General features: G+C 40.9%; 1 protein-coding gene and 1 long non-coding RNA gene across 2 annotated transcripts in view; both read right to left on the bottom strand.

The window, feature by feature from the left end:
* Positions 1–645: 645 nt before the first annotated feature.
* TUSC3 (tumor suppressor candidate 3) overlaps positions 646–27,606 on the bottom strand; it is a 129,216-nt gene continuing 102,255 nt past the window's right edge. The window contains exons 8-10 of the mRNA XM_083458434.1: positions 15,054–15,128; positions 13,272–13,362; positions 646–1,124 (exon numbers count right to left, since the gene is read on the bottom strand). Coding sequence (XP_083314560.1) covers positions 1,109–1,124; positions 13,272–13,362; positions 15,054–15,128 — 182 coding nt within the window. The 3' untranslated portion in view covers positions 646–1,108. The remainder of the gene's footprint in view (positions 1,125–13,271; positions 13,363–15,053; positions 15,129–27,606) is intronic.
* LOC310657432 lies at positions 4,339–9,473 on the bottom strand. The gene is made up of 2 exons (XR_014501779.1): positions 5,550–9,473; positions 4,339–5,473 (listed from the first exon to the last, which is right to left on the bottom strand). It is a non-coding gene; the product is annotated as an uncharacterized lncRNA (long non-coding RNA).

The raw sequence follows: 27,606 nt of genomic DNA, 5'->3' as shown, positions 1-27,606 counted from the left end.
AGCAAGACACTCAATACAGAAAGTATTCAGAGAGACAGAAATAGTGGAAATAACCCTCAAGGTCACTACAGATAGATGGATATGGATAGATTTGGTGGAGGAGAAGACAACCACCCTCCTCCATAAAAAAGAGTCTTCTGATCTTCTCATGTGCCATATCTTGACCATGCAGGATGTGATGCCACCACAGACTCAGAAACAACCCTCCCATCATAATTAAAGTTGACAGAGGAGCTGGTTTCATTATGAAGAATATAGGAGGCCATGGCAGCATTTCCATGCCACATAAGACCTGTATCCTCAGCACTGATTGGGGAATATATGAAGGAATTGTGTAACCCAAAGGAGTTTCCTGCAGATGTACAGGAGCAAATTTGCACTGACACATCCCAGGATCCATGAGCAAGGAGTTGCTGGTATGGGTCTTCAGTCTCCTGAAGAAACAGCAACCAGTAATGCTCCAAAATGGTTGGGTATCTGTTGATCTTTTATTTTTATGATTCTTAATGCTCAGAAATGAAACTTTCCCTCTTTTTGCAATTTCCCAAAAATGCAGCCCTCTTGGGTCTTGAAGAATACTAGCTGAAATCAGTATCGTTTTGACACGGAATGCATGCTAACAAATCACTCTGCAGTCTTCAGCACTTATTCAGCTTTCATTTTCTTTATTATGCAAACCTGGGTTGGTACTAATAAATCTTACATTGCTTTCTGCCACAAGAGTACAGTTTCATACTCTAAAATGGGTTGACTTTTTTTTCCATCAGAAGTCAATACAGCTGCAATTCAACAACATCAAAAAGACTTTTCCAACTAAAGTTAACTTTATTTAAATTGGGGACCACCAAGCATATCCCACTCATTTCTGTTTATCACATCTTCCACTTAGATATTCAATGTTTGCTATGCATTATAAATCAGATGAAGCATTTTGGTAATAAGGTACAAAAACAAAATTGTCTTCTGCACACAAATGCTGCAATTTTATCACAGGAAGCAGATGAACCAAGCAAAGACTCTTGAAGAAATGTAATGTTGGTAAGCAGATACTATCAGAAGCTGCTTATCTTCGTAGCAAACGTTAGCCTTATGTGAATCCCACTTGAATTCATTTAATTAAGAAGCTGTAAAGAACAAAAAAAATATGATTAAATTCAAGGGGGGAGGGGGTGCACATGTAGCTTGGCTTCTTGCTCTTGGAAATGAGATTTAACACTTTTTTTGGGGGGGTGTATACTTGTGTGTTATACATAATAACACACAAGTCCATAACAAGAGCCCTGCTTGATGAGACCACAGTCATATCTGATCTAGCATTCTCTTCACACAGTGGTCAACCAGATTCCTATGGAAGCTTGCAAACAAGATACAATTGCAACAGTACCTTCTCATGCTCCTGTTCTTTAGCACCTCAATCCCCAGAGTCCAGCACTGGAGGTAATATATAATAGTTGACTGTAGCTTATCCTCCATGAAGATGTCTAATCCCTCTTTAAAGCAGCTATCACTCAGGGAGAAAATTCCATAGGGTTGTATCCTATGGTAGCTTTTGCTGGCAAAAACATTTCTTATATAGGGTGAGGCACCCGATTTTCACCACTCCGCTGTATCCACTGCAGCCTTCTGTGTCCTATCCCATCCTTTCAGGAGGTGGTCCAATCCCTCAGAGCTCTTGGGAGGCGCAGGGTGGCTGCATGGGGTTGGGAATTAGTGAAAATCAGGTGCGCTTCCACTGGCAGAAAGTCACAACTGGATACAACCCACTGTTTAACCATGCTTTGTGTGAATTGTTTCCTTTTGTCTATTCTGAATCTCCCACCATTCGTATCCATCCATTCACAGATTGATTCCTTTATTGAGGGTAAAATATTGTTAGGTCTTGACAGTGTTGCACCCAGATCCACTCTGAGAGCATCTATAAATGTTATCTACATTTGTGCATATTTCCTTCCATATAGACTTGACTGTAGATCTTAAAACTGTCTCTCTCTCCCCCCCTTCAAAAAGTAAAGTGCAGCAGTTTCATTTAAGCTCCTTCTCTGTCCTTGAAAATCCCCTGCTGAGACATGCATATGGGGAAAAAGAGGTCCCCTGAGAGCAGTGTAATATTAATGCCAGGAAAGGCCAGACAAGTTTCATAATTTCACCCTGAAGAGATCAGAAAGTGGCTCTGGAAAGCTGGCTATTCATCCCCAGTGAGATACACTTACAAGACCATGCCATGCAATTTGCATATCTGTAAACTTGTAAAAAGAAATGGCAGCCCCAAGGCATGTGGGAGGGATGAATAAAAGATAAAAATTTCCAAGCAATTTCTTTCCCTTTATACGATCATGTGATTGTGCATAGGGAAAATTAGCTGCAGGCTCTGTTTAACTGAAGTTAACAGGTGGGCATTGTGCAGCACTTTAAACAGACTTCAGTAAAACAGAACCTCCAGCTAATCTATCAAATGCTTTAACTAAATGGAATGCTGATGTGATCGGGCAGTTAAATTTAATGGCTGTGTTTTCCATTAACCAAAAAAGGAGTGATTTAATGAGCACAAGTACTAATGGGCATGGACTGCTACCTCCAAGGTGTGTGTGTGTGTGTAAATAAATGGCAGTAATGGATACCTGCAGGAAGAGCAAATGACACATGCATAACAATTGTAGTATTGGGAATTCAAAAATGGAAGTCACAAAAACTAATCCACCGGCTCCATTCCACAACCAAAGAAGATTTCCCAGCTTCCCCTCAAATCCAGAGTGAAAGAGAGGGAGAGACATGAAGAAGCATCAGTGAAGCAGTGGTGCTGCAGTCCAATTTCCAAGTTAACTGCTTATAAACAGCATGTTTGCCAAAATGTCAGGATTGGCTGCAGCTTCCAGAGTGGCAAATCTAGATTGGCTGGCATGCAATGTATGCAAAGGGTCTAGCTCTTAATCCTAGTGTGATCCAATGCGCACACATGGGTTTTGCATCTCAAGAGCATGTGCCATTTGCTTTGGGTTTGTTGTGTGACGTGATATTTTCCGAGTAATCATTTTAATAGTTCATGTTTGAGCTATGGTGTCATTATATAAACATTACAAATCTGAAGTGCGTTTCTGGTTATGAATTTTTCACATTTCTAATGCAGAACAATATATTTGCTCCTCTTTTCTATTAATCTGTGGTTGACCTGGCACTTTTCCTCTACCTTTGGGCCCAGCACTCAGCTGCATGCAGGGAGATGCAGATTGGTTTTTATGGCTTTAACAATGAGTCTCCCACACCTTTCCATTGAGAAGAATCTGACCACAACCATCGACTTTGGTCCAGCAATGATTACATATTTCTACTGATTATTTATGGGCAGTCTATCTATTCCTCTGCCTTCCCAAGCAGCCTAACCTCCTTGCGCATGCACCTGGATGAACTGGTATCAAGTTCACACATCACAATCTCTGATCAGTCCAGTAGCAATAATCATGTCATTCTCCTCCCTTCCCCCACATATAATTCTGTGTCTATGAACAGCAAAGGTCTGTCAACATATACCGCAATCTGTTTGTGGTATTCTCAAATATTCTAACAAGAGTGATGCAGTCAAAGGATACATGAAATGAACAAATCTTAAATATTTGATTAGTCAGTTTCAAAGTACTGTGCCCCATTTTTGGCACCCTAGAAGCACATAACTGAAAATGCAATTTCAGAAAAGCTGGATTTCCCCCCCTCAGGAAAATTAAGTCCAACATCCATTTTAGCTTGCACCAATTGATTATATGGACTGAAGATCTGATTACATATGGCAGTGGAAAATCCACATTCTTACTCAGAAAGCGGAGAGGAGGGGTCCAATTTAAAGAGCAAAGGTATTGATTAAACTCTGTTTTCTGTTGCTGACTTCTTCATGTGATTGGATGCCTTCCTCTACCACCACAATGGTGAAGAACTTCTTTTTTATAAGGAAATGAATATTTTGAGTATTCTATTACTGTCATGACCCAAGGACGATGCAGTGTGTGGTGGACAATTCTGATGAAGATAAGCTTCTGGCTTCTTCCTTGTAGGAAGAACTGCTAGTAGTTTATTCAGGGCCCTCCTGGCTGAAGTACTGCAGTACTGCTATCTCCCCAACCATAAATGCAAAACAGCCTTTGGCCTCCCAGGCAGTTCCTCCAGTGAGGCGACATCACCACAGCTTACAGCTGACTCTAGCTCCCTCAAGGGACCATATTCTTGGTCTGAGCAACAAGAGTGACTGATTTTGCTAACTTCAGCCAAGAAGCCCTCCCATCCCAGGGTCACTGTTTTATTCCTCCAGCTATTCAAAGTTTTAAAGCCACAGGTGGTTTTTTTTTTTGGGGGGGGGGGAGGGTCAGTTTACATATGGATTGCTGCCTTCAATCCTCAACTGGGAAGGGTTCAATCTATCCTTTTAAAGGAAGGTTTTGTACATATGATTCTGTGTGGGGAATGCAACTTTATATCACGAAGTGGGCATATGAATGTAAAGCTTGAATAAATGCCCTGAAATAATGTCTGCACTTGCATTTTCCCTCTGCCCTTCTAGTTATAGCACTTATTGGCCTCAGCCTGGGAATGCTGGACATGAAAAAGGAGATACTTATGCTGGGCTTCTCCACTGAGGTTTTGGGTATTATAACATAAAGGAGATTCAACTTTCTGTTATCCAGAGGCTAACAGGCCTATATTTATACCATCTGAGAACTGCAGCCATGCTTTCCACTATTCTTAAATAATATTCCAAATTATGGAATTGCCAGAGCTCCATAGTTGCAGACGTTAGCTATTTACAAAACTAGGAGAGCACAACGTATTGCTTTTTTTTGTTTTGTTTGCTAACTACTTAAGTAAGAAAGATTCAGGGGTGTCTTGTTATTTGAGAAACAGAATATGTGAACCACATCCTTTTATGTTGTAATTGGTACAAGGAGTCTAGAGAGAACTTGATTCTTTATTAAGCATTCTACCCAGAAGACCACTGAAATTCTAGGATCTTACTGTTTTAAGTGATTCCACTTATGTTACTGAACAGGTAGCGAACCCCCCCCCCCTTAATCTCAATACAAATTAGGAAGCAGATGGTAAAATACATTTCCTGTTGACACTTCTGGAGCTAACTTAGTAGGAGACTGCTTTTAGCCAGCAGGGCTCCCTTAGAACTGTCCAAGGTACTGTATTTGTCTGCTCTCAGATTTGATAGGACACCATCTAATTCTCCTGTAGCCTCAAGCTCTCAGGCAGGTACAAAATCTTGTGTAAGCAACCATATTTAGTATGACTGAAGCTCTTCAAATATAGAGATTCCTGAGAATATTTGAGGGTTGGATTTGCATCTCAGTATTCTCACTGCATCATTATTTTTAGTAAAGGAAAATGTTGCTCACAGAGCCTACTGCTGTTGCAGAGTCCCATTTGGAAATATTGTTCTGAATGTCAGGGAAGAGCTGGGGCACATTATCTCAGGGGATGGTTGGTCCTGCTCCCTTCTCAATGTGTGACTAAAATTGGGAACAATGAACCTGTGGTCCTACAAATGTTGTTGGACTGTCAACTCCCATCAGCTCCAGCCAGTATGACCAATGGTCAGGGAAGATGGGAATTCAAATCCAAACAACTCCCAGAAGGCTATAGGTTGATCTATCCTTGATCTAAATGCATGGAAGCAGTGTCTGATAGGTAGAGGAAGTAAACTGTATTTTCACAATTGCCCAATCAGGATTGCCTCAGTTCTGTATTTTGCCCAAGTCTGATAGAGCTTTAGATGTGAGGCAGTGTTACCAATGGAGGACATTTGTGGGAACACAAAATATGTCTGGGAAAAGAGGCAGCATAACAGAGGGACAACACCCAAGCAACAGAGACCAAAACAAATGAATAAGGTCAGAGTGAAATGATGAACAGGAAGCTCAGTGCCTTTCAAGACTTGCTTTTGCTCAGAGTGGCCTTAAATTTTGAAAATTACTGTTCAAAACTATGACTATATAATTCAGATTAAAGAAGCCCTGATGAGCATTTAAGCCTCTCTCTTTGTTTTAATAGGTGAATTTTTTTTATTGAAGAGAACACATGGGGCATATCTATATAATGTATTATAATACATTTTACTTACATGTTATCTTTATTTTGGTATTCGTTTTGCACCACTGAGTTTGTGAAGTTATCTTACATAGCACTTAAAAAGAAAAAAGTAAGAAAGCCAGCCTCATTTGCAGACTCAACTTTCTCACACTGCCATTTCTAGCCCATTTTTCTTTAGATGATCAAAAGCAAGAGAAACTATCATAGACATAGTAAAGGATCCTCCTACAATTTTTATGTATACGGCCATGTATAAAAAGCAGGGGCTGGGGATGATAGACAACCTCCCCCACAATCTTTCACTCTTGATTTATTTTTATTTGATTTCATTTTCAAAGCATATCACTTCATAGAGATGTGTGGCCTAAGACAAGTGGCTTTTTGTTTCCTTTATTGATGCAGGACCAACCGTCACCTGCTTCAGGAAAGATTAATATGGCTGTCTGCTGTTATGCAACACATAAGGTGTTAGGTGTTCACCTTAGGGTGGACTTTGTTTTGGGGTCTACATCTTTCAGCATGCAGCCTCCAATTTCTCTTTACAAGCAATTATTTTAAACACATGCAAATAGAAAGATTCAGTATTCCTTAGTATTCATTGGAATGAGAGCTAGGCATCATCTGGTGCATGTCTTTTATGGAGTTCTTGTCACCTCATTTCCACAGTTAGACATTGCAATTTAGGACTGACCCCGTCCTGGCTAATAATATAGAAGTTCAACTCTTGTTGGAGCTGAGTAATTAACAGCACATTGTGACACTCTGAGCCCACATTTAGAACCATTCCACCACTCATCTGTAGCTGGTGCATGTTAATGCTATTCTTACTAGTTAGCAGGATGAGGCAGATGAGCAAACCACCAGTGGCTGAGCTTTCTCTTGACCGCAGGCAACATGGTCATCATATGGAGCTTCATCTGTCAAGCATGCTTCGCTGTGCATTTTTTAAGCCTTAAAATGTTAACTGCTGTGGGTCTCAACACAGCTTGGAGTCCATTTCCCCATTCATATGCATCAAGTCCAAAAAACCCATGTATGTAGAGAAGCATCCTTGTAACCTACTTTATCTTAATACCAAGGCTCACCTGGCAGCCTCAAGCCATTTGAGACGACAAAGTGCTGCCTCCTCATGCCAGTGGTGCCCTAAGCTCCCCAAAGGGACAATGCTTAGGTGGGGATGAACCTTAACAGGGTGTCTAACATTAGTAGAACAGTGTAGCAGCAGATCTATTTTTTAAATTGAATTTATATACCGCCCTACACCCAGACTTCTCAGGGCAGTTCACAGAACAAGTTCCAACCACTTCACACTGGAAGCGATTCCTTGGTGATTGCCCTACAGCTGTAAATTTCTCATCCTTTGGGTTCTCAGGCCACCTTCTCTCTTCCTTTGAAAGATGCAGGAATACAATTTGGGTTCAGAAGAAGTAGGTGGTAAATAATAATTTTAAAAATCCTGTCTAGCAGTCCAGTTTTGCAGTCAGGCTTGGAATGGGAGGAATTAGTTGACATATCTGTGTCCCTACAGATGCTGTTGGACTCCAACTCCAATAATCCCTAAGCACTGGACATGCTGGCTGGGACTGATAAGAAATAAAAATAATATTTTTTTTATTTATACTCCGCCCTTCCCGGTTCAGGGCTCAGGGTGGCTAACAACAAATTTAAAACACTTAATTGATGCTACAAAAAAGAGAAGAAGAATAAAATATGGTATAAAACGTAAATAACAATAAAATCAAAAATCAATTTAGGGGGGAAATCCATCCAATAAACATTAGACGATCACCAGGGCTGGTTGGCTAAATTAGTCCCACTTGGGCCAGCGAGGAGACCAAGGGAGAACCAGTTGTGGGATCTGAGAGCAGTCAATCTTCATAAAAAGGGGAGGGAGAGGAAGGAAGGGGAAATGAGGGGAACTGGAGTGCAACAATAGCTGGAGGGCCACAGGTCCCCCACCCTAAATGATATGGAAGCCTGGCGATGTGGTTGGTGAACAAAGGTCAGCCTACTCCAAGGCAACAGCTGTAGTAGAGTAAGAAAATATGGAATAAAGGAATAATAACAGTAAATAATAGATGCAACTTAAGTTATGCTTGAGCAGCTAATGACATCAAAAGGAGATGGTTAAAACCCCCAAGATACTTTTTAACACAGGGTGTTTCAGTTCTGTCTGTTGTGTTTGGTGCACAAGACATTTATTTTTCATTAAAAGTAATGCAAGTTACATGCATGCCCGGAGGAGATTTAACCTAAAGGAAACAGGCAGAGGGGCAAGACTGTAGCACAGCCACTCATGATTACTGCAGGAGACAAAATTGATTTCATGAAGAGCCTAATGAATCCAGCAATGCTTTGCTCAGGGACTATAATACCCCCAGAGAGTTGGGTAAAAACTCCCCAAGCAGAAGGGTGTGATATTAGATGACTTTGACACAGCACTGAAGCAGGTAACTAGGCCAGAAAAGTTATAAAATATTGACTCAGGAGCTAGTAAATTTAGCTGTAAAGGCTGTTGTGTTGCTAGCCACCAGAGATTCTCCAGACAGCACACCTGAAGACTAACTGTTGAATATGCTATTCAAATTACTTGTAAAACAATGAGTAGGATAATCTCTCTTTCTTTTTTTAAAAAAGTATATGAATTAAGTTCAAAATGAGCCTCAAAATATTAGTGGGGATTTCTCTCCCCCTTCCTCTCAATGGACCCAACTGATCAGGAAAGAAGGAAAGGTAAGAAAAAAGATAAAGAACAATTCTGAAACTGCCTCTTTGTTTTAAGTTCGGTGCCTGCCACAGTAAGAAGAAGTCTAAAAAATGCAACAAATTTTCAGGGGCACAGGTCAAAAGTCAGTTGTGAACTGAGCAAAGGAATGATCAAATAAGTGAGGTCAGGATATCTCCTGTGAGCCAGAAAGTTGTGCAAACCAGAAGTTTTTAAACCTTGTTCCTCCATTAGAAGATCAGTAATGGCAGAAAGACTTGCTTTGAAAGGAGGGCCATAGCTCGGTGTTCCTGGGTCCAATTCAGAGTGCTGTTTTTGATCTTTAAAGCCTCATATGGTTCAGGAGCCTTGTACTGAAAACTTTTTCAGCTTGGTGGTTTGGATCCTGAACACACAGCCCACCTCTAGGGGGCTGCTTGCCAATCACCTTATATCCCCATGATGTCAGGGGGCCCACTTCTTCTTTGCAGCGTGGTGCATGTATCAGCTGTGCTGTGACAGAAGATTCCAGCCAATCAAATTAGTGCTTAGAGTCAGCACCAGTCAGAAGAAGCGTCTCCGCCTCCATCATTCTGCCCGGACACTGAGGTCCAGCGCCGAGGGCCTTCTGGTGGTTCCCTCGCTGCGAGAAGCCAAGTTACAGGGAACCAGGCAGAGGGCCTTCTCGGTAGTGGCATCCGCCCTGTGGAATGCCCTCCCACCAGATGTCAAGGTGAAAAATAACTACCAAACTTTTAGAAGGCATCTGAAGGCAGCCCTGTTCAGGGAATCTTTTAATGTTTAATAGGCTATTGTATTTTAGTGTTTTGTTGGAAGCCACCCAGAGTGGCTGGGGAAACCCAGCCAGATGGGTGGGGTATAAATAATAAATTATTATTATTATTATTATTATTATTATTAGCTCTGGATCCCAAAGGATGGAACTCACTGCCAATCAGCACGAACTGCAACCCTGCTTTCAACAGGGATTGGCACCACTTGGGAGATCTGATTGGGAGCTTCTGAGCAGAACCAGCAGCAATGCTTGCATTTGGCACCAAATATAAAAGGCACTGAAAACAAATCCTGCTTGCCAGAGAACGACCGAGAATACATTGCAAAGCTCCCAATTGTACCTTTGCAGCCACATCTTTACCTGCCTCACTCCTTACATGGGCCAAATTAAGACCCCTACAGGAGCTTCTCCACTGCTCACAGCTTTCCCATATGAATCTGCTTGGATCCTGAGAGTATGATCTGACACCCTGCTCTTTGTACCACTTCTTACAGAGAATTGAATGCTTCTCCTAAGTAGGCTCACCTGGCACCAACTTTGTCACTCATTCAGCATTTTTGTTTTCCCAGGCATTTGGGTAGCACTAATGACTTCTCTTCTCATAAGAAGAAGGGGACGACAGAGGACGAGATGGTTGGACAGTGTTCTCGAAGCTACCAAACTGCAGGAGGCAGTGGAAGACAGGAGTGCCTGGCGTGCTCTGGTCCATGGGGTCAAGAAGAGTCGGACACGACTAAATGACTAAACAACAACAACGACTGGCTGTTTGCCTCTCTTTGGTGGTCATCTTGGGTGGGGAGGCTATGATGGGAATAAACCCTTTCGTGCAATTATTATATTCTGAATATGTTTTTAACGGGGTTTCAGCTTCTGGTTTGGCTGGGGAAAGTATCTGAATGCACGGTTCAACCACTCTCAGACTCATACATGCCACAGTCAACTGGTCCAATGTATCAGAACCATTTCTCAGAGTCCTCTCCAAAGAACATATCAAGATGTTGCAGAAATTATATTTCCACCCTGCCGAGTTTTTCCAATACTTTTAGTACAGAACTCTGACACACATGAAAAGCTCTTCTGAAAACACAGATAAGTAATATTTCATGCTGCTTATTGATTGTTTTTTTTAAAAAATAAAAAGAGATACAAGCTGAAAATATTCATTCAAGGAAGAGCTAGTAAGAGACAGGAAGGAGATATAAACATTTTGCATTGTCTTTTATGTAGTTCCCTCATCTTTCTAGATCCAAGACTTGAAATGCATTTGTACCATATTACCAGGGAACAGCAGCTCATGGATTCCATAGTTTTAAGGAAACAGAGGTGGTTAATGTTTGATTAAGAGAATGATGACAGGAGCTGTGTTTGATGCCCTGTTTCTTCCCATACTTGTTTTTCCATCTGTGGTGTGTGGTCCTCTTTTTTCTCCTGGAACCTTTTGTAGCATCCCTTTTCAAATACTATTGAAATACTTAAGCAGATTGAAAACAGAAGTGTTTTTCTGCCACCACCTCTGACTGCCTAGTAGTACGAGGGCCTGAAACCTTCTCTGGCCCCCAGCTGTGAGTCAGGCTTTGTTAGGGATGGACAGATCAGTCTATTTCCAATCTTTCACATGTGCTCACGGATAAATGCATTCAGGCTTGTTTCAACACTCAATCTGTGATTGTAATCTTTAATCTGCATGAGAAATCACATTTTCCCCCAAATAAGAATCTTTTATGAAGTGAACACTAGGAAAATATGCTCTCCTCAGAACAACCTTTTCCTTGACGGAAGATCTTTGGATCCCATGGACATGTGTTGCTACTTTGATCGACTGAGAGTCAAATCACCATGTGATGGAAGAAATCTATCATATCTTCTAAAATGCTTTAAAAACAATCACGGGATTTGACATCAGTGATTCTGGAGAGGAAGTTGTGGCTAACTCTTTTGCCCAGTACCCCTTCTCATTACACCAAGCTGCTATTTGCCCCAAAGGAGAAACGTAGAACTACAGAGACCCTACATGGCCAATAGAAGCTTCAAGGTGCAATTTGGATCAGGAAAATTGTGAAGATTAAACACTAGTTTACCCCCAAACTACTGCTCTGATCAAATTCAGAGCCCCCTGTACTCGCTTTAAGATAGTAAACCTACACAACAGTTTGCTTTGTCCTGAAAAGGCCCTAAATCAGTATGAATGGGATGAGAATGTTGGCCCTAGCACAGCAGCACTGGTCTGCAACTTAAATTCATCAGAATGCCACATGCATACTTAAGTCCTCTGAACTTACAGTGTGGCAACTGTCTACAGTTTTCATACTGCATTTATATTTTGCCACCAACATCAGTTGTAGCAGGCACAGAATCTTAATGGAATTTGGTGGTATTTGCAAACTTTTAAACAGCCAACCTGTTATTCTTTCAGCTGTGCTATGCTCCATACCTCAGGTGGCATTAAACTAAGGAGCAACTGGATTTCTTTATTATGTACTATAATTTTCTCTCTTTTTTGTACTATAATTTTCTGATTTCCTAAGGAATACCTGACAGCTCCATTTTCTTTGATACTGGTCATGTTTGCTGCTGTGGAAAACTTGGGTGAGAGCACATTTCTGCAGGAACTTGCAGGAGCACATTTCTGTAATAGTGCAGTGCTGCTTTCTATTATTCAGAAGCTATAGCTAATTTCCTCTATGAATGGAGACAGCATTCTAAGCAAACAGCTGGTTTCCAGATATGGGAAAGGATGTTGCAAAGTTACACTTTTCAGCTAAGTATGGTGCATTATTTTTACCCAGTGTGTACAGTTCTGAATTCATCAACTGATCACTGTTGACATACTTTAAGGACCACAGGGCCAGAACACACCTGGAAAACCTATGGCTTCATGTTCAGAGCCTTGGATAATTGAGGCATCAGTAATTTGCAAACTCCAAAACATAGTCCATACCTCCCAGACTAATTTTTAGATTGAACTGTGGCAATACCATCAGATTTTACACTTCTCTGAATGCTGCAATGCAGTTCTCAGCTTATCAAAATGCTTAAAAAAATGTGTAGTTTGCAGAAAAATATATTTAAAATAAATCCTATGTCCTTGCAACGTTGTAAGCCAGGGCTTGGTACCTGAATATAACGTTTACCTGGAAATCCCCTTTTCAGTTGCATCTTCAAGCAGGAAGACTTCTTCATGTGGTATGACTAACAAGATGAAAGTGCTTTCTTCACAGTTTAGCCTCATACAAGCTGGCATCAGCTACTACACAAGCTCCCTCTTTGCAGATTAAGCACTTCCTTGTTTCATACACCAGAGTGCATTGCAAGAAGGCCACTTTTTATTTAGTGTTTACCTTTGTACAGGGACTTGTAATGCTGTCCTGCAAAACCAAAATGCAGTAAGTGTGTGTTTTGAAGTTGCTGGAAACCACAGGAGGGGAAAGTGCCCTTGTATTCGAATCCTGCTCGCTGGTTTCCAACAGGCAGTCGTTCAGCCCCTGTGAGAACAGGATTTTGGACTAGATGGGCCATTCGCCTCATCTAGCAGGCTCTTCTTGTGTTCTTCTGCAGTGATAATCCAAATAAACCCTAGAGATGCCAGTACAATTTACCTGTTCATGGATTCATTAATGCCAAAGTAGAAAGCTGGGAGCAGGCTGATGGCTGAAAAAAGGTGATCTGCATGGATAGGGTTTTTTTTGTGTGACTTACCTGTATGGGTAACCATGGTACTTGGAGCGGAATATTGACAACAGGAAACTGAAGAAGAAAACGACGAGACCCAATCCCACCAGGCATATAACTGGGGGGAAATAAAAAAGCTGATGTATTCAATATTAGGTACAATCACTTATATATTGAAATATACAAGGTTAGTTAGGATGTCTCTAGGCATCATCCTTATATCATCTGAGATAACATTGTAACCCTTTTACAAAAAACAGAATTCCAAGAGATTATCTTTTCTCGTTATCACAAATGACAAGAAAATTGTTGTTTAAAAAGAAAAAGGGAACTAAAGGTGGCAACCTACAAAACGTCTCAGGGTACCCAGAGCTTGCTAGATAAAGCAATAAACTTGAATTATGTATTTCAGGGAACATCATTTCAGGTATGTACGTCAGACCCTTTGGCAGGCGAAAAAATAGTACATCTTAATTATCTATTGCCACAGGTTGGCAAATTCACAGCATCCACATGCCATGTAATTTTTCTTGAAAGGAGCTGGCTGACTCAGCCAATTCAGATGCACTTGAGGGCCAAACTAGAAGAATGTCATTCATTGAATTAGCAGCTGCATGAATGGGATGTTAGAAGTCAACTGCAGGCATGGAGGGCTGGTCCAGACTGGAAGGGTGGTAAGAGGCTTTATCTGGGGAGTGGGGGCTTCTGGACCTAATTCTGGCCCCACCCATATGTCCTACACATGACATCATATATCTACAAGCAGGACATGAGCACAATGAAGTGCAACAGAACTTTTTCTTCATAACATGCTCTCTTCCACCTAGCTCAGTTTACTTTGTATGGTATTGAAAATTTAGGATACAGGCTCAGTGCTCTAAGCATCACTTTTTGCATACAGAACCTTCACTAGGGTTTTGTACCACCCATTGGTTAGATATATATTTTACATATATACTGATGAGTACTGATGACTGTAAGACTCTTGCTTAAATGTGAATGCATGCATAGGGACTTGTTTTTGTTTCTTTTAAGGGTAGAGAGGAGTGTAGATTATTCACAAACTGGGGAGGATTAGCTGGTAGCGAGAGCAACATTTTCTTACCGTTGTTTTGGAACTATTACAAGTAGTGACAGCACTGCTGCTCCTGGTGGCCACCCTCTGACAACCACAATTTCTTCTACAGAATGCCCACGACAGCCCCTCTTCCCAACATGTACACATTCCCTACTTCCCAGCTGCCCAGAGTGCCTGAGGCAAGGCAATCCAGTCAGATGGGCGAGGAACAAATAATAATAACAATAATTCCCAATTTGCCTCTTCCCATTTATTGCAAGCTGAACATTCCCAACAGAAGAATGTTCACTGCAGCCCTAAAAAGGAACTCAGAAGAAAGTGATCTGGAAAACATGCTATTTTTTTGTATTACCCAATCTTTCCTATTTAGTAACATCATCACTTTTGCACACACAAACAGGGCTAGTATCCAAAGAACTGCACAGATAGTTCATGGGGTGCAACAAAGTTTTAGACTTCTATTTTTCATGCTATATAGCAAGTTGATGTTGAAAAGACATATCTCAAGCAGCTATTTGGATACCTGCCTGTGTCATTAAATAATATTAGGAAAGAAAAACGCCTATTCACAAAAGCACACCAATGTGTTCACAAATGAATAAACGCATTTGCAAGTGCTCGTGAAAGATGTATGAGAATCTGTGAGCTTCCACGTGGAATGCGGTAATCAAGCGTGAATCAGAATCTCTGAACAGCAACAATAAATCGGCCAACCACATTAAACATCTTACTTCTCCTTTTCCCAACATCTCCTTTGGAGGTAGCAGCTTCATTCAAAAGAACCATTCCCATGGTGATAGCAGCATCTATATCGTTGTTGTCAAGGAAACAATGGAAATGCGGAAGTCTTACAAAGCTAAGCAGTGCATCTTTAAACCTGGGTTATCAATTTTATGATTTAAAGAGGGTTAATTACATTCAGTGTATGGGTTGTAAAAGTTCACAGAGCTGTTCAGAGAGGAAAATGCATTAACTAGTGATTATTTCTATGTATCTTCCACATTTTCAGAGTTATTTTCCCCTTACCTACTTTTAGATTTCTGTAACTGGTTGGACTAGGCTAGCAAAAGCGTTAAATGAATCTGAGTACACTAATGGTGCTTTGTTAAATTAGGTGAGTATCGTAAAGCCTGGAAACCTATGAGATGTCTGGAAACCCATGTAACAATTCTGGTAGTACAAAATGAATGTCGCCAGGAGACAGATACAGGGTGCATAAAAATAATTACATTAATTCTCTGATTAACTGATGCATACTAAAGCCATTTAGATAGCACACAGTATGCTGTTTCCCAACCAATGTTTGCAAGATGGATAGTATCTGTCTAATGTGCCACAAGAACAGAGTAAAATCACTGCAGCGGCAAGTGTTTTCACTCACTAGCCATTTTTAGACTCTTAATTGCTAGCTTTTACAAATGCAAACAAGCACATAATGATAAAATAATTTTAACTAATTTGCCAGAATCCTAAGCCATTCACATAATTGTTTGAAAACGTATCCGTGAACAGCAACTGTTACTACTGTAATTAACATCTGTTCTAAGCAGTCGACATACAATTGATGTATCATGGGAGCTGTATCCATTTCTAGCTCCCCACCCCCCAAAAAAGGTCTACCATTTTAGAATTTAGCCTCTTTTCTTTTTCTGTTTAATAGCCTTGTTAGTATCTGTAGTAACAAAACGAAAATTATCCACTGGGCACCACGCTCACTGTAAACACCTTATATTAACTAAAGTGCACTTTTTGACTTTAGGAGTTTTGTACTGCAGTTTTTTACGAGTCTGTAGCTGTTAAGAACACAACATCCACAAATAATGACACCGGAGAAAGCATGTCAAAATTAGTTTAGTGAACTTAAGAGTACTGAGAGCTGGGGAGGGGGGAGAGTGGCATGGAAAGGTGAAGTGAGTTATGCTCTCACTTCTCAATATCTCTTGCCACTTTTCTGTGTGGGAGTTGTAGACCAGCCCAAGATGTTTCATTGCCCGGGGAGCTGCTGAAGTGAAAGGTGGAACGATAGGCAGCCGAAATATATGCAGGTTGACCAAAGAAGCCCGATAAAATTTCAATGGGAGAGAGTCGTGCATGTGCTTAACTCTCTTTGATTAAAACAAGCATGGTTTTAAAGTGTTCAAAGCCTGTTTGGATCATGAACAAAGTTCAAAATAAAACATCTCTACCATGCTAACCCCAATATATCGACCAGCTTGGGGCTTCTGCCATGGGGAAGCATGAAACAGAGGAGTTCTTGTAGCACTGAAGATTATCAAAACTTTTAAAAATACCTGAATTCTGCTATTCATAACAAAGCAAATGCTGTCAATGCTAATTCCTCTGTGTGTATCTTTGGCTCTAATCACAGTGCTGTCCACATTCTGCCCCATCTTCCCACCAAACATGAAGTGATTTTGGCAGATCATCTTTACTTATCTTCCCAGTTTGTATCAGGAAATTGACAGGGTTACTTGTTCTCTATATTTATTTTATTTAGTCTCCTTGACAGGTCGACAGGGAATAGTAAAAAAGATAACTGTGTGAAACTCAAAATTCATAAGGTACTCATTTTTTTTAATATATATATAAATACAAGCAGGCAACATCCTCTTAAGTATTTGGAAAGGCACACAGGAACCTCCAGGTTTCATGAATGGAGATTGGTCTGTCTCCCTACACTTACAGTGCAATCCTACATTTGTCTACTCAGAAATTAATTGCATTAAGATCGGTGGGATTTATTCCCAGGTTAAATGTGTGTAGACACACACACACACACACACACACTTATTAGAGCTATGAACTGGCTCCAGCAAAATCTTAGCTTCTGAGTCAAATCAGGGTGACTTGTAGAGTCACAATCAGCCAGAGTGAGTTGAGGCAGGCCTAGATTGCATCAGCTACACCCAGGACAACCTGCAGTTGTTGAAAAGGTAGGATAGTCAGGCAGCAAGAAGAGGGAGGAAGAAAGAGACACACGCAAGGAAGTATGCATGCTTCTCCCTCTTCTTCCCTCCTGACTGCATGTTTAATCAGGGTTTTAAATCCCAATTATAGACTGTGTAAGGCCCCTGATTTGGTTTTTTTTGGGGGGGGGTCACATCTGGAGTGGGTTGGCTCCGAATTGCCCCTGTATTGGATTGGGCAGGGGTATGCACAGACTGCAGTCATAGCTGATTGTGTCCATTCAAAATGAATAAATGCACATGATTTTGCTACGAGAAAAAAATGCAACGGTTCTAATGAAAAACAATAATCATTCTAGATGATAGACATGTGCTGTGGCAGCACGCATCATCGTCAGGAAACATACTTCCTTCTCGCCCACATGGGAAGCAATGCCATCTGCGATGTTTGTAAGAAGTTGCGCTACTTTAGTTTTATTTTTTTTTTAAAAAAAACCCTGCCACTTTAATGATTGGGATCATTTTTGTCAGTTCAAAACATTTTGAAATCAATCAACCAACTAACCATCGCAGGCTTTTATTTGTTTTTTTAAAGAGGGATGAAGAACTACCCCCAACACCCACCCGATAATCTGTTGCGGCACTAAATCAATCACAAAAAAACAGGACTCTTAGGAAGGAATTTTGGAAGTACTTGGAACTTCCTGACTACTGACCTTAGGCAGGTGCAGTGCTTGGAAAGTTGGTTTTGAAAAGGAACTAGTTCTAGTTCATCCTGTTCAAAAAGGAATTTACTAGTCCCAGTCCCAGTTTATGCTTTTACAAACCAAACTATTTCAGTTAAAGTTCATTCAAATGGAGCTTGGATTGAAACTTCATCCTCAGAAATTTCCCCCCAGCATTCAGAATGTTACAAGTGGCTGCGCAGGGACTAAAAATAAATAAGATGCCATACACGAGTAATATAGGCAAGCAGTAAGTCAGCAGGTGAAGCTTTCCCCACAACTGTATTTCCATACTAGGAAAGGCTAGCCCTGCTTAATAAATGCCAGCCACTCAGCTATTAAAGACACAAGGCACCGATCCCTTTGTTCCTGTACTTCTCACTGCAAGCTGTTCCTGTTGGAAGGGAACAAATTTCTTCAGCAGGGAAGATACAGGAAATGTCTCACATTCCTTCCTTCTGATTGTTTAGCAACAGTGACTAAGAACCTTTGTATCTGCCAAATTTGGCTTAAAGTGTTACCCAACATTTTGCTTGCTTGCTTTGTAGATGCTTAATTGACATTTTAAAAAATGAAAGCAAAGAGTTTGGGGAAGTGGTGGGGACGTCTGAAAACCTGTAAGAAGCTGAACTGATGCACTGAAGATTTCTAATGCAACTGTTAAAGTTTAGAAACTTTGGTCCTCTTGCAGGCAACAGAAGACAAGTTTTTTCCATTAATAAAACACTCGCAGAACCAATGTTTTGTTTGAAGCTGTAAATACCTGGGGAGGAATTTTCAGAAGGATTTTGCTCCTCCAAAATCTGCTTCCAGAAATGGGCAGGGCAATGGGAGGGCCAGTCCTTAAAAGATAGCTGCTTTCTTTCTGAAACTTCAGTTTGGGTTGAAAGGTAGGCTATGTTCTAGAGGTACTTACTTAAATCAGATAGATGGTGAGATTTACTTAGGCCTATTGATTTCAATGGGCCTACCCTGAGTATGACTGACACACATTGGCTATCAGCCACTGTTTCATTTGAAATCCAAAACTTAAGGAAATGACCTTCAGCAATGCAAGGGGCATTGGCACTTCTGGCCATGTAGTTAAAAAGGCAGGAAAATAAAACTGGCAGAGTTGCTCATTCATTGTATGTAAACGGGCAGACACTTGGCCTCCTTGTCCTTCAGGCAACTCAGCTGGAAAATTGAAAAAGTAAAATCTCACTGAAAAACCAGATGCTACATCTGAGCCGAGATATCCCGAGCAAATAAATTACGAACGTATAAATAAATAAAAGGCCATTGGCTCACTAAGAGTTGGCCACTTCAAGTACCCATTTTAATTTGTAGAAGACGAGCTTTAGGCTAAATCTAAAGCTCCACGATGGGTTCGAATCTAACCCAGGTCATTATTTATTGAATCCATTTATTCATAGGGTAATAATTACCAACATTTATCAAACCCTGGCACCATGGAAGAGGTCAGCGGCTGGAAGCGTGGCCAACGAGGCGGAGAACGCTGCCAGTTTCCCTACACTCAGAGACTCCTGATAGTTGCATAATCCCCCCCTTTCAGCAGTGGCTGGCACTGGCTCAAGAGATAGCAGCATCCTTTGGGAGGAGTGTGCCGTGGCGGCACTGCAGCATGTCAAGAGTTAGGCGCCAGTAGCAACTTCCAGGCTAAGCCTCTTCAAGCTCCTGCCATTTTCTGATGTCTAAAAGGAAGCTAAGAGCAGCGGCTGAAGGAACCTGTCAATTAGGTCTCCACAGGGCAGCTGTCAGTTTGCTCAGTCTATTCTCTCACCATGATTGGCACCATCCAGTACCTGCCAAGAAAGGCACAAAAGGCACTCTGACCAGCTGGGAGTAGAGAGCATATTTACAGCCCGAACTATAAAACAACTGGTTTTATATGCTGCCGGAGACTCCTTAACATGATATGCTTTAAGCATGGTGGAGATGGGAGATACATCATCCCCTAGCAACATGCAACCTGAATGTTCCCTCCTGCAGAAGATAGGAAGTGGTTCACATCCCAACTGATGCTCTGCTAGAATTCGGGGGTTGGGGGTAGCAATGTCCTTGAATGCCAGAAATTGCAACAGAGCTATTCTGCCTAGTAATTCAACAGAATTGGGACACCACTGTGAAACAGCCACCTAGAAATGATCTGATATAATTGAGGCCTCTTCTGCACCCTTTTATACAGAAAAAAATTATTCCCAGTGCACTCAGACAAACAGTTGCGGGTCATCAGTTAAGAGGTGTATTGTGTCATAAGTCAGATGCATCAGGTCTGAATACCTACTGGAGCACTTTCTGCAACTTTTGACTACCACACTTTTAAATTTCCTGAATGCTGCAGCTTAAAATATTGCAGGACTAGTCATTAGAATTTGTTCCCGTGCAATGTTTGCTTAGCTTTAGAGCTCTTCTTTCAAATTCTGAACCTCGGATAGTCTAGTACGCTTAGGCTTGACTCAAGTGCTCAATCTGTCTCAACCCACCATTCCTGTCTAGGCACTCAGTCCACAGATCTGCAAATTGTTAGGAGGTTTGCTGCAGAGTGCTGAAAAGTCAAAGGCTGTGCACGGCAGTAGTTTACATATGAACTACACACTGCACAGAACTGTCATATTGTTTCAGTTTAAGAGCAGTCAGCACAGTGTGTGTGTGTGTGTGTGTGTGTGTGTGTGTGTAGCATCAGATTTAGAAAATTTTTTTTTAACATATACTGTATTTTTCGCTCTATAAGACGCACCTAGTTTTTAGAGGAGGAAAACAAGAAAAAAATATTCTGAATCTCAGAAGCCAGAACAGCAAGAGGGATCACTGCACAGCTTTCACTGCGCAGCGATCCCTCTTGCTGTTCTGGCTTCTGGGATAGCTGCGCAGCCTGCATTCGCTCCATAAGATGCACACACATTTCCCCTTACTTTTTAGGAGGGAAAAAGTGAGTCTTATAGAGCAAAAAATACGGTATATTGTTGATTTCTTCAACAGCTTTGACATTGATCACATTTGAACTACACGTTCCCAGGGACATTGTAGAGATCCATCTATCACTGTATATGATATAACTTACTTTTTAGGTGCTTGAACTACCATGGCCCCTAGATCACTTAGGACAGGGCCGAGAAAACTGTGGCTCTCCAGAGGTAGTTGGACCAGATGCACCATCAACTTGTAGAACAATCAGATATTCAGTCATTTTCTACACCATTTAGAAAAGTGTAATTATTGAAAACAAGGGCCTTTGTCACCTGTCTTTAGCACCAATCAGGAGACATAATTCCAATTGAAATATTAAGCAGTAAACGTACGGATGTTGTTGTTTTTCTAAAGGAACCACCCTCAAGATAAGCTCTTATGAAGCTTGACTGTTTCTGATGATCTCTGAAGCTGAGAACTTATATTCTATCTAAAGCCATCAGACCCGTGAAGGTAAAGATTTTAAAATCCATTTCAGCCCAGTCCAGCTACAACAAGCAGAGGATGGAACTACAGCTGACTGGATGATAGACCACTGATTTTCAGATCTTTCCCTTTCGGTGAGATAACACCTGGGCTACTTAGAAAGGTGCCAATCAAACTGGTTGGAGAAAATAGGTTTTGAAAAGCTTGAAAATGAGAACCCAAAATAAAAGTTGAGACACGGATTACAATTACACGTAAAAAAAAATCCCCAAGTATGTGAAGTAGAGGAGAGAAAACATTGATTTGTTCTCTGAAGAAAGAAATATTTTGTAGTCAACACTTCAGAGAAGTGGAAATGGAAGTATATGGTCACCCAAGGAGAAAGTATATCGCCCCCCAGTATCTTTTCCTTTATTTATTTATTCTCCATATTCTGCTGCTTATTTGGTTTGGCTATTTTTATGGGGTTGCTTTTTTCCTCCAATCCTGCCACACCCAAAAATGAATTCCCACTTTCCCTGTCTCTTATATACAGAAGGTCACCTCAAAACATTTGAACAGCTATACTCCTCTCTTTTCCTTCAAGTCCCTTTCAGAACTAAGCTTTGTGAAGCCTTAGGCTCATTTTCAGTTGGAGAAGGCCTGTGGCTCAGTGATACAGCTCATGCTTTGGGTGAAAAATTTCCCAGGTTTAATCTTGGGGAATCACCAGGTAGAGGTGGGAAAGACTCTGATTAGAGGACTTGGAGATCTTCTGCCAGTCTCAGTGTTTTCCAAACTTGGGTCTCCAGCTGGTTTTGGACTACAATTCCCATCGTCCCTGACCATTGGTCCTGCTAGCTAGGGATGATGGGAGTTGTAGTCCAAAAACAGCTGGAGACCCAAGTTTGAGAAACACTGGTTTAGATAATACTGACTTGCTATAAGGCAGCTTCTTATGTTGCCTTATGTTAGCCAAACATGCCAGTATGTTTGCTGGCTGATATTCCATTCATCAGTCTTACCTTATTCCTTTTATCCATTACCTCTCCCATTGGAAGCTTCTCAAGGGCAGGGAACTATTTTTTTAAAAAGTTTATATTAGCTAAGTGCTATCAACGCTACTAATTTTTATACCCAGACTCTCTTGAAGTTCAGCCTATGCAGCAAGACAGTTCTTTGTTAAAACTGACCTTAAAATACCTCATTAGTAAACTAAATAGTTTTCGTAGCTTAGTTACCAACATTTTATCTGCATTAACTCTATTTTAGAAAAGAATTATTGGGGAGTGGGGAGGAGGAACCCTGCAGGTTATTGTAAATCCCCACAGTAACGACCTTCAGGTTTATCACTTGCTATACAAGCAAATACATTGCTTAAATGGAAAAGTCTTTTGATAAAGAAAATATTTATTACTTGAGCCGCATTAAGTGGAATGTTATTGCAAGCGCAAGTATGAAAACAGCACAGATTACAGTTGCTAATCTTCAGCGTTCTGGTGCGAGAAAACCTAAGCAAGCATTGTGAAAAGCTTAGGGTAAAAAAATGTGTGGAGAATAGATGCAGGTTTTTGGCAGTAGGAAGAAATTATCTAACTTCTAGTGTGTGTGTGGGGGGGGGGGGGGAGAGAGACACATGAAGCATGTGTTGTGGGGAATGAGAGGAGAGGATTAAAAAATAACATTCCCTTCCTTCATTTGCTAAGACATTCAAATAATGAGAAGGCTGAAATATCAAGGACAAGTAGGGGAGGAAATTATGTTCCGAATGTGAACTCCAAATGTATGTTTGTTTTAAAACAGACTTTCCCCATTTATTGTACTTAGGACCAAGTATTAAAGTTTGAATCACGAACAGGAGAATGACAGTTACAGTTTTTGCTAGATGGTACTGTTACCAGGCGGAAGGGACGCGGGTGGCGCTGTGGTCTAAACCACTGAGCTTAGGGCTTGCCGATCAGAAGGTCGGCGGTTCGAATCCCTGCGACGAGGTGAGCGCCTGTTGCTCAGTCCCTGCTCCTGCCAACCTAGCAGTTCGAAAGCACGTCAAAGTGCAAGTAGATAAATAGGTACCGCTCCGGCAGGAAGGTAAACGGTGTTTCCGTGTGCTGCTCTGGTTTCACCAGAAGCGGCTTGGTCATGCTGGCCACATGACCCGGAAGCTGTATGCCGGCTCCCTCAGCCAATAAAGCGAGCTGAGTGCCGCAACCCCAGAGTCGGCCACGACTGGACCTAATGGTCAGGGGTCCCTTTACCTTTTACTGTTACCAGGAACATTTTGCAACTGGCGCAGGTTTAATTGTGACCCTGTGGAGATCTCTGGCAACTGACATCTCCATTTGGCTGGCCCCTCCAACTTCCTTAACCAGGTAAGCAGAAGAGCTTATTCATTGCACTTATAGCCCACATTTTCCTCCCAGGAGTACATGGTTCATCCCTCCCCTCAGTTAATCCCTACAACATCCCTGTGAGGTAGGTTAAGAGACTGTGATTGGCCCAAGGTTTCACGACTGAGTGGGGATTTGAATCCTGATATCCCAGATCCCAGGCCGACAGTCTAACCACTACACTGCCCAGCATCCTAGAGTATTTCTGCTATGGGGCAGCTATAAAAATTTAGTAAGTAGATAAAAAGAGGGAAAGCAAAATGTCACTTAGAGAAGGATCAGAAATGTTCTCCTTGAAGCTTGAATTTGTTTTATTCTGGATTGTTTTATTTGATGTTTTAATGTGTTTGTAAACTGCTTTGAGATGTTTTCTTTAAAATATAAAGCGGTATAGAAATGATGATGATGATGAAGAAGAAAAAAGGTGCCTAGACATTTGCAACCTCGGTTTAAGGTGCCATTTGGGAATTAAATTGTGTATCTGAGTTTCTAACACTGGTTATAGGTTATTTGTTGGGGGGGGGGGCATATTGAAACGCTCCTCTCAAAAAACTAAAAATGTGTTTTGTTGTGCATCTTGGTTGTTTTTGGTGAACTCTTTTCTCGGTGTACTAGTTTTCTATTTATAAAAAACATTCTCTCTTCCAAGTGGGAATATTTCAACATGAGATTTCTCTACCTATAGTCCGAAGAACTTTTCTTCTATGGAATAAGTGAGTCATTTCAACTAGTAGTTGTCAATGGATTAGTATAGTCAATTTGGTTCTTCGGTTTTTCTGTCTTTAAAGTATGGGGAGTTCAGAAAGATTCCCATTTTGTCTCAAGAAGCTCTGGAATAAGGAAGTGAGTAATATCAAGATATGGATGGGCAATCTAAACAAGAGCTCAAAAGGCAAAAAATACTTGCAATTTGCAGTTTAAGAAATCTTTTTGCTTTAGTATTCAGCTTTTAAATGGCAGAAGCATAACAAGTCTCTTTATCCCATTCCTGACATGAAGAATGTATGTTTACCGTTGAAATGTGAAGTAATTATCCTAAGAAGCTTCTGTTAGAGAATCTGTGTTCTATGGTCTAATTATTCTCAGAATTGAAGAATAATTAATGTAATGCATGATGTGTGTCTATGATTGTTTTCAGATCAATGCCTGAAGTAAAGAGTCATTTTTGAAATGCATTGTTTAGAAATACAATTGAATGCATTCTGATAGGAAAAAAAGGTGCTTTCGTCCTTACTTTCGTGAATATCAACATGCCTCCCCCTCTTTCCTATAATGTCTGTCAGCAAACCACCAATGCATCTTTATCCAGGTACTTAATGATGGAAAGATGATGACATATGTTGATTGCACAAACTAAGGTCTTTGATGAGTTTCTAAGAACATTGGTACTGGAACAAATATGTGACAGTCGTTTCTATGCAGTCATTCTGTTTTATTTCATATAGTTCAGTCTATCTCAAATGCATTTCAGCTCCTGGGATGATTTATTGATGGCACCACCCCTCCAAAAGGAAGCTACTCAGGGCAGCCAAAATATTGATGTAAGTCTGCCTAAAACCACAAACTATTATTTGTGAAAATTACATACAGCACCTTCAGGCAATGATCATCCAACTGAGAGGGTGACAAATATGTTTACAGTACATAAAGCTTCATTCTCAATTGCACCTGATAACAAGCTACTGTTGCTCTTAGAAAGGAAAACAGGGCTTTGCCAGTTTAAGATAAATGAGAACAGATGCTGAGGAAAAATGGCACTACACTGTGGTTATAATGACAGATTAGAAGCGATCCAAATCTAAAAACAATTCTCAAACTGCGTTCAGCATTAATGTTTCTTCCCCTGGAAATATCTGTCCTTGGATGCACTGTATGTAAAAGAAACCAAGGGGTGGAAACCCATCTATTCCTTTCCTGGGAACAGAATCCACATTTTGGCAAGTTTGCTTTTCAAAATGTTGCTGTGCAATAGGAAGCTGACTTATTGAGCCTTGTTATCCCTTAAGCAAGCTTTAGACAGGCCTAAATGAATACACTTTGACAGAATTACCCTGGATTTACTTTGATGTAAATGAAACAGGCATGATGCTCAATACTGTACAGAAACCTGCTAGATGGAAAAGGCAGGAGAAGCGGGAGGGCAATCCCCGTAAGCTTACGACACCATGCCTGGATAGCACCGTACAAGTAAGCTTGCACTACCTGAGAAGTGTTGTGCACAAACACGTTGCAGAGAAAACTAAAGCTGAAATGCTTCTGCTCACATTTGTTGGCTCAGCAGTACACACCTGCCTGTGGCTGCCACCCCAAAATCCCTCCCAGTGCTAGCCATTTATGGACAGGGAGTATTGCTTAAACCAGGCACAGGCAAACTCCGACCCTCCAGATGTTTTGAGACTACAATTCCCATCATCCCTGACCACTGGTCCTGTTAGCTAGGGATGATGGGAATTGTAGTTCCAAAACATCTGGAGGGCCAGAGTTTGCCTATGCCTGGCTTAAACATTTTCTAACCCCTTCTGGGCCAAATGAGGGCCTTCAAAGTGGTTTACATTAAAAAAAAAAAAGAGAGAGAGAAAGAGAAAGCAAAGTGAAACAAAACACAACCAAGTACCAAAAGTTAAAATTAAAAATTTATAATAATCACAAGCTGATTAGAAAGGCTGAAAAAGAACAAAGTAAGGACCCCAACTACCTTCCATTATAGGCAGGGCCAGTTTGGTACGAGAGGGATGACTCCTCCCACTGGAGACAAGGCAAAAGGCATATTAAAATTCAACAATATGTTTTTCATAAAACACTGAGAAATTCAACAGCATTATCGGGGAAAGTGATATTTTGTTACTTTCTTCTTTACCGCAAACATTTTTGAATAGACAAACAGAAACAACAGCGCAGCTAATAATTATTGCTGGTACATAAAGGATAATGGAAACAAACTCTTCCAAGCGTAACTGTTAAAAATCCATATGTAAGACTTCACACTGCTTGCATAACCTCTTTGCATCACAAATTTCAGTTGACAGTACTGAGCCATGAAATAAAACCTTCCAAAACTCTTGTGGGATGTGCTAGTTTAAATCCTCTATTCAAACTAGAAAGCCGTGAGAAGGATGTGTCAGGCCAGTAAAGAAAGGTTCCTTGGCAACTTGGCTTTGAATGTTACTGTAAGTCTGATGAAATTTATTGAAAGTCAGGGTTCACTGAACCCCTTGGGACTCTCCTCTATAGAAAATTTAAGGGTCCTTTGATGACCACCCTCTATCCACCCAAAGAGACAGAAGCATTTGAATTAGAAACACTGGTAAAAGTTGGAAGCTAATTGAAAATAATAATAATAATAATAATAATAATAATAATAATAATAATAATAATAATAATGGTAGTAGTAAATTATTTGTACCCCACCCATCTGGCTGGGTTTCCCCAGCCACTCTGGGTGGCTTCCCCAAATACAAAAAATACACTAATATGTCATACATTAAAAACTTCCCTGCAAGGAAGCCTTGAGACTACCACTTCCTGATCAGAAACTATTCCCTCACCCTAATATTTCCCACTTACGGTAATGTATGAAGTCGGAACTGCTAGTTGTGAAGTATTACCACCTGACTGCCCAATCTATGGGGTGAAAACAACAGCGCACAAGGGAGTTTCATAAAACAACAGTTGTCTTTAACACATCCATAGTTCCACAGAACCATGAACTCCCCATACATTTTGGTGAGTCAAAGAATATTCCATGCACAGTCCCCAATACAGTAGTGAATACCGCAAATAGTTCTCAGAGAGAATCCAGTATGAGGACCAGAATCCACTGGGAACCCCCCCCCCCAATCTTCCATACCATCCTTAAATTGTGCAGCATTTCTGATGTATACTACTAGTGGT

Source organism: Podarcis tiliguerta (assembly GCF_965153285.1).
Source record: "Podarcis tiliguerta genome assembly, chromosome: 9".
Taxonomy (NCBI): domain Eukaryota; kingdom Metazoa; phylum Chordata; class Lepidosauria; order Squamata; family Lacertidae; genus Podarcis; species Podarcis tiliguerta.
Note: the sequence above shows the minus strand (reverse complement) of the source record. Positions and strands in the feature narration are given on the sequence as shown.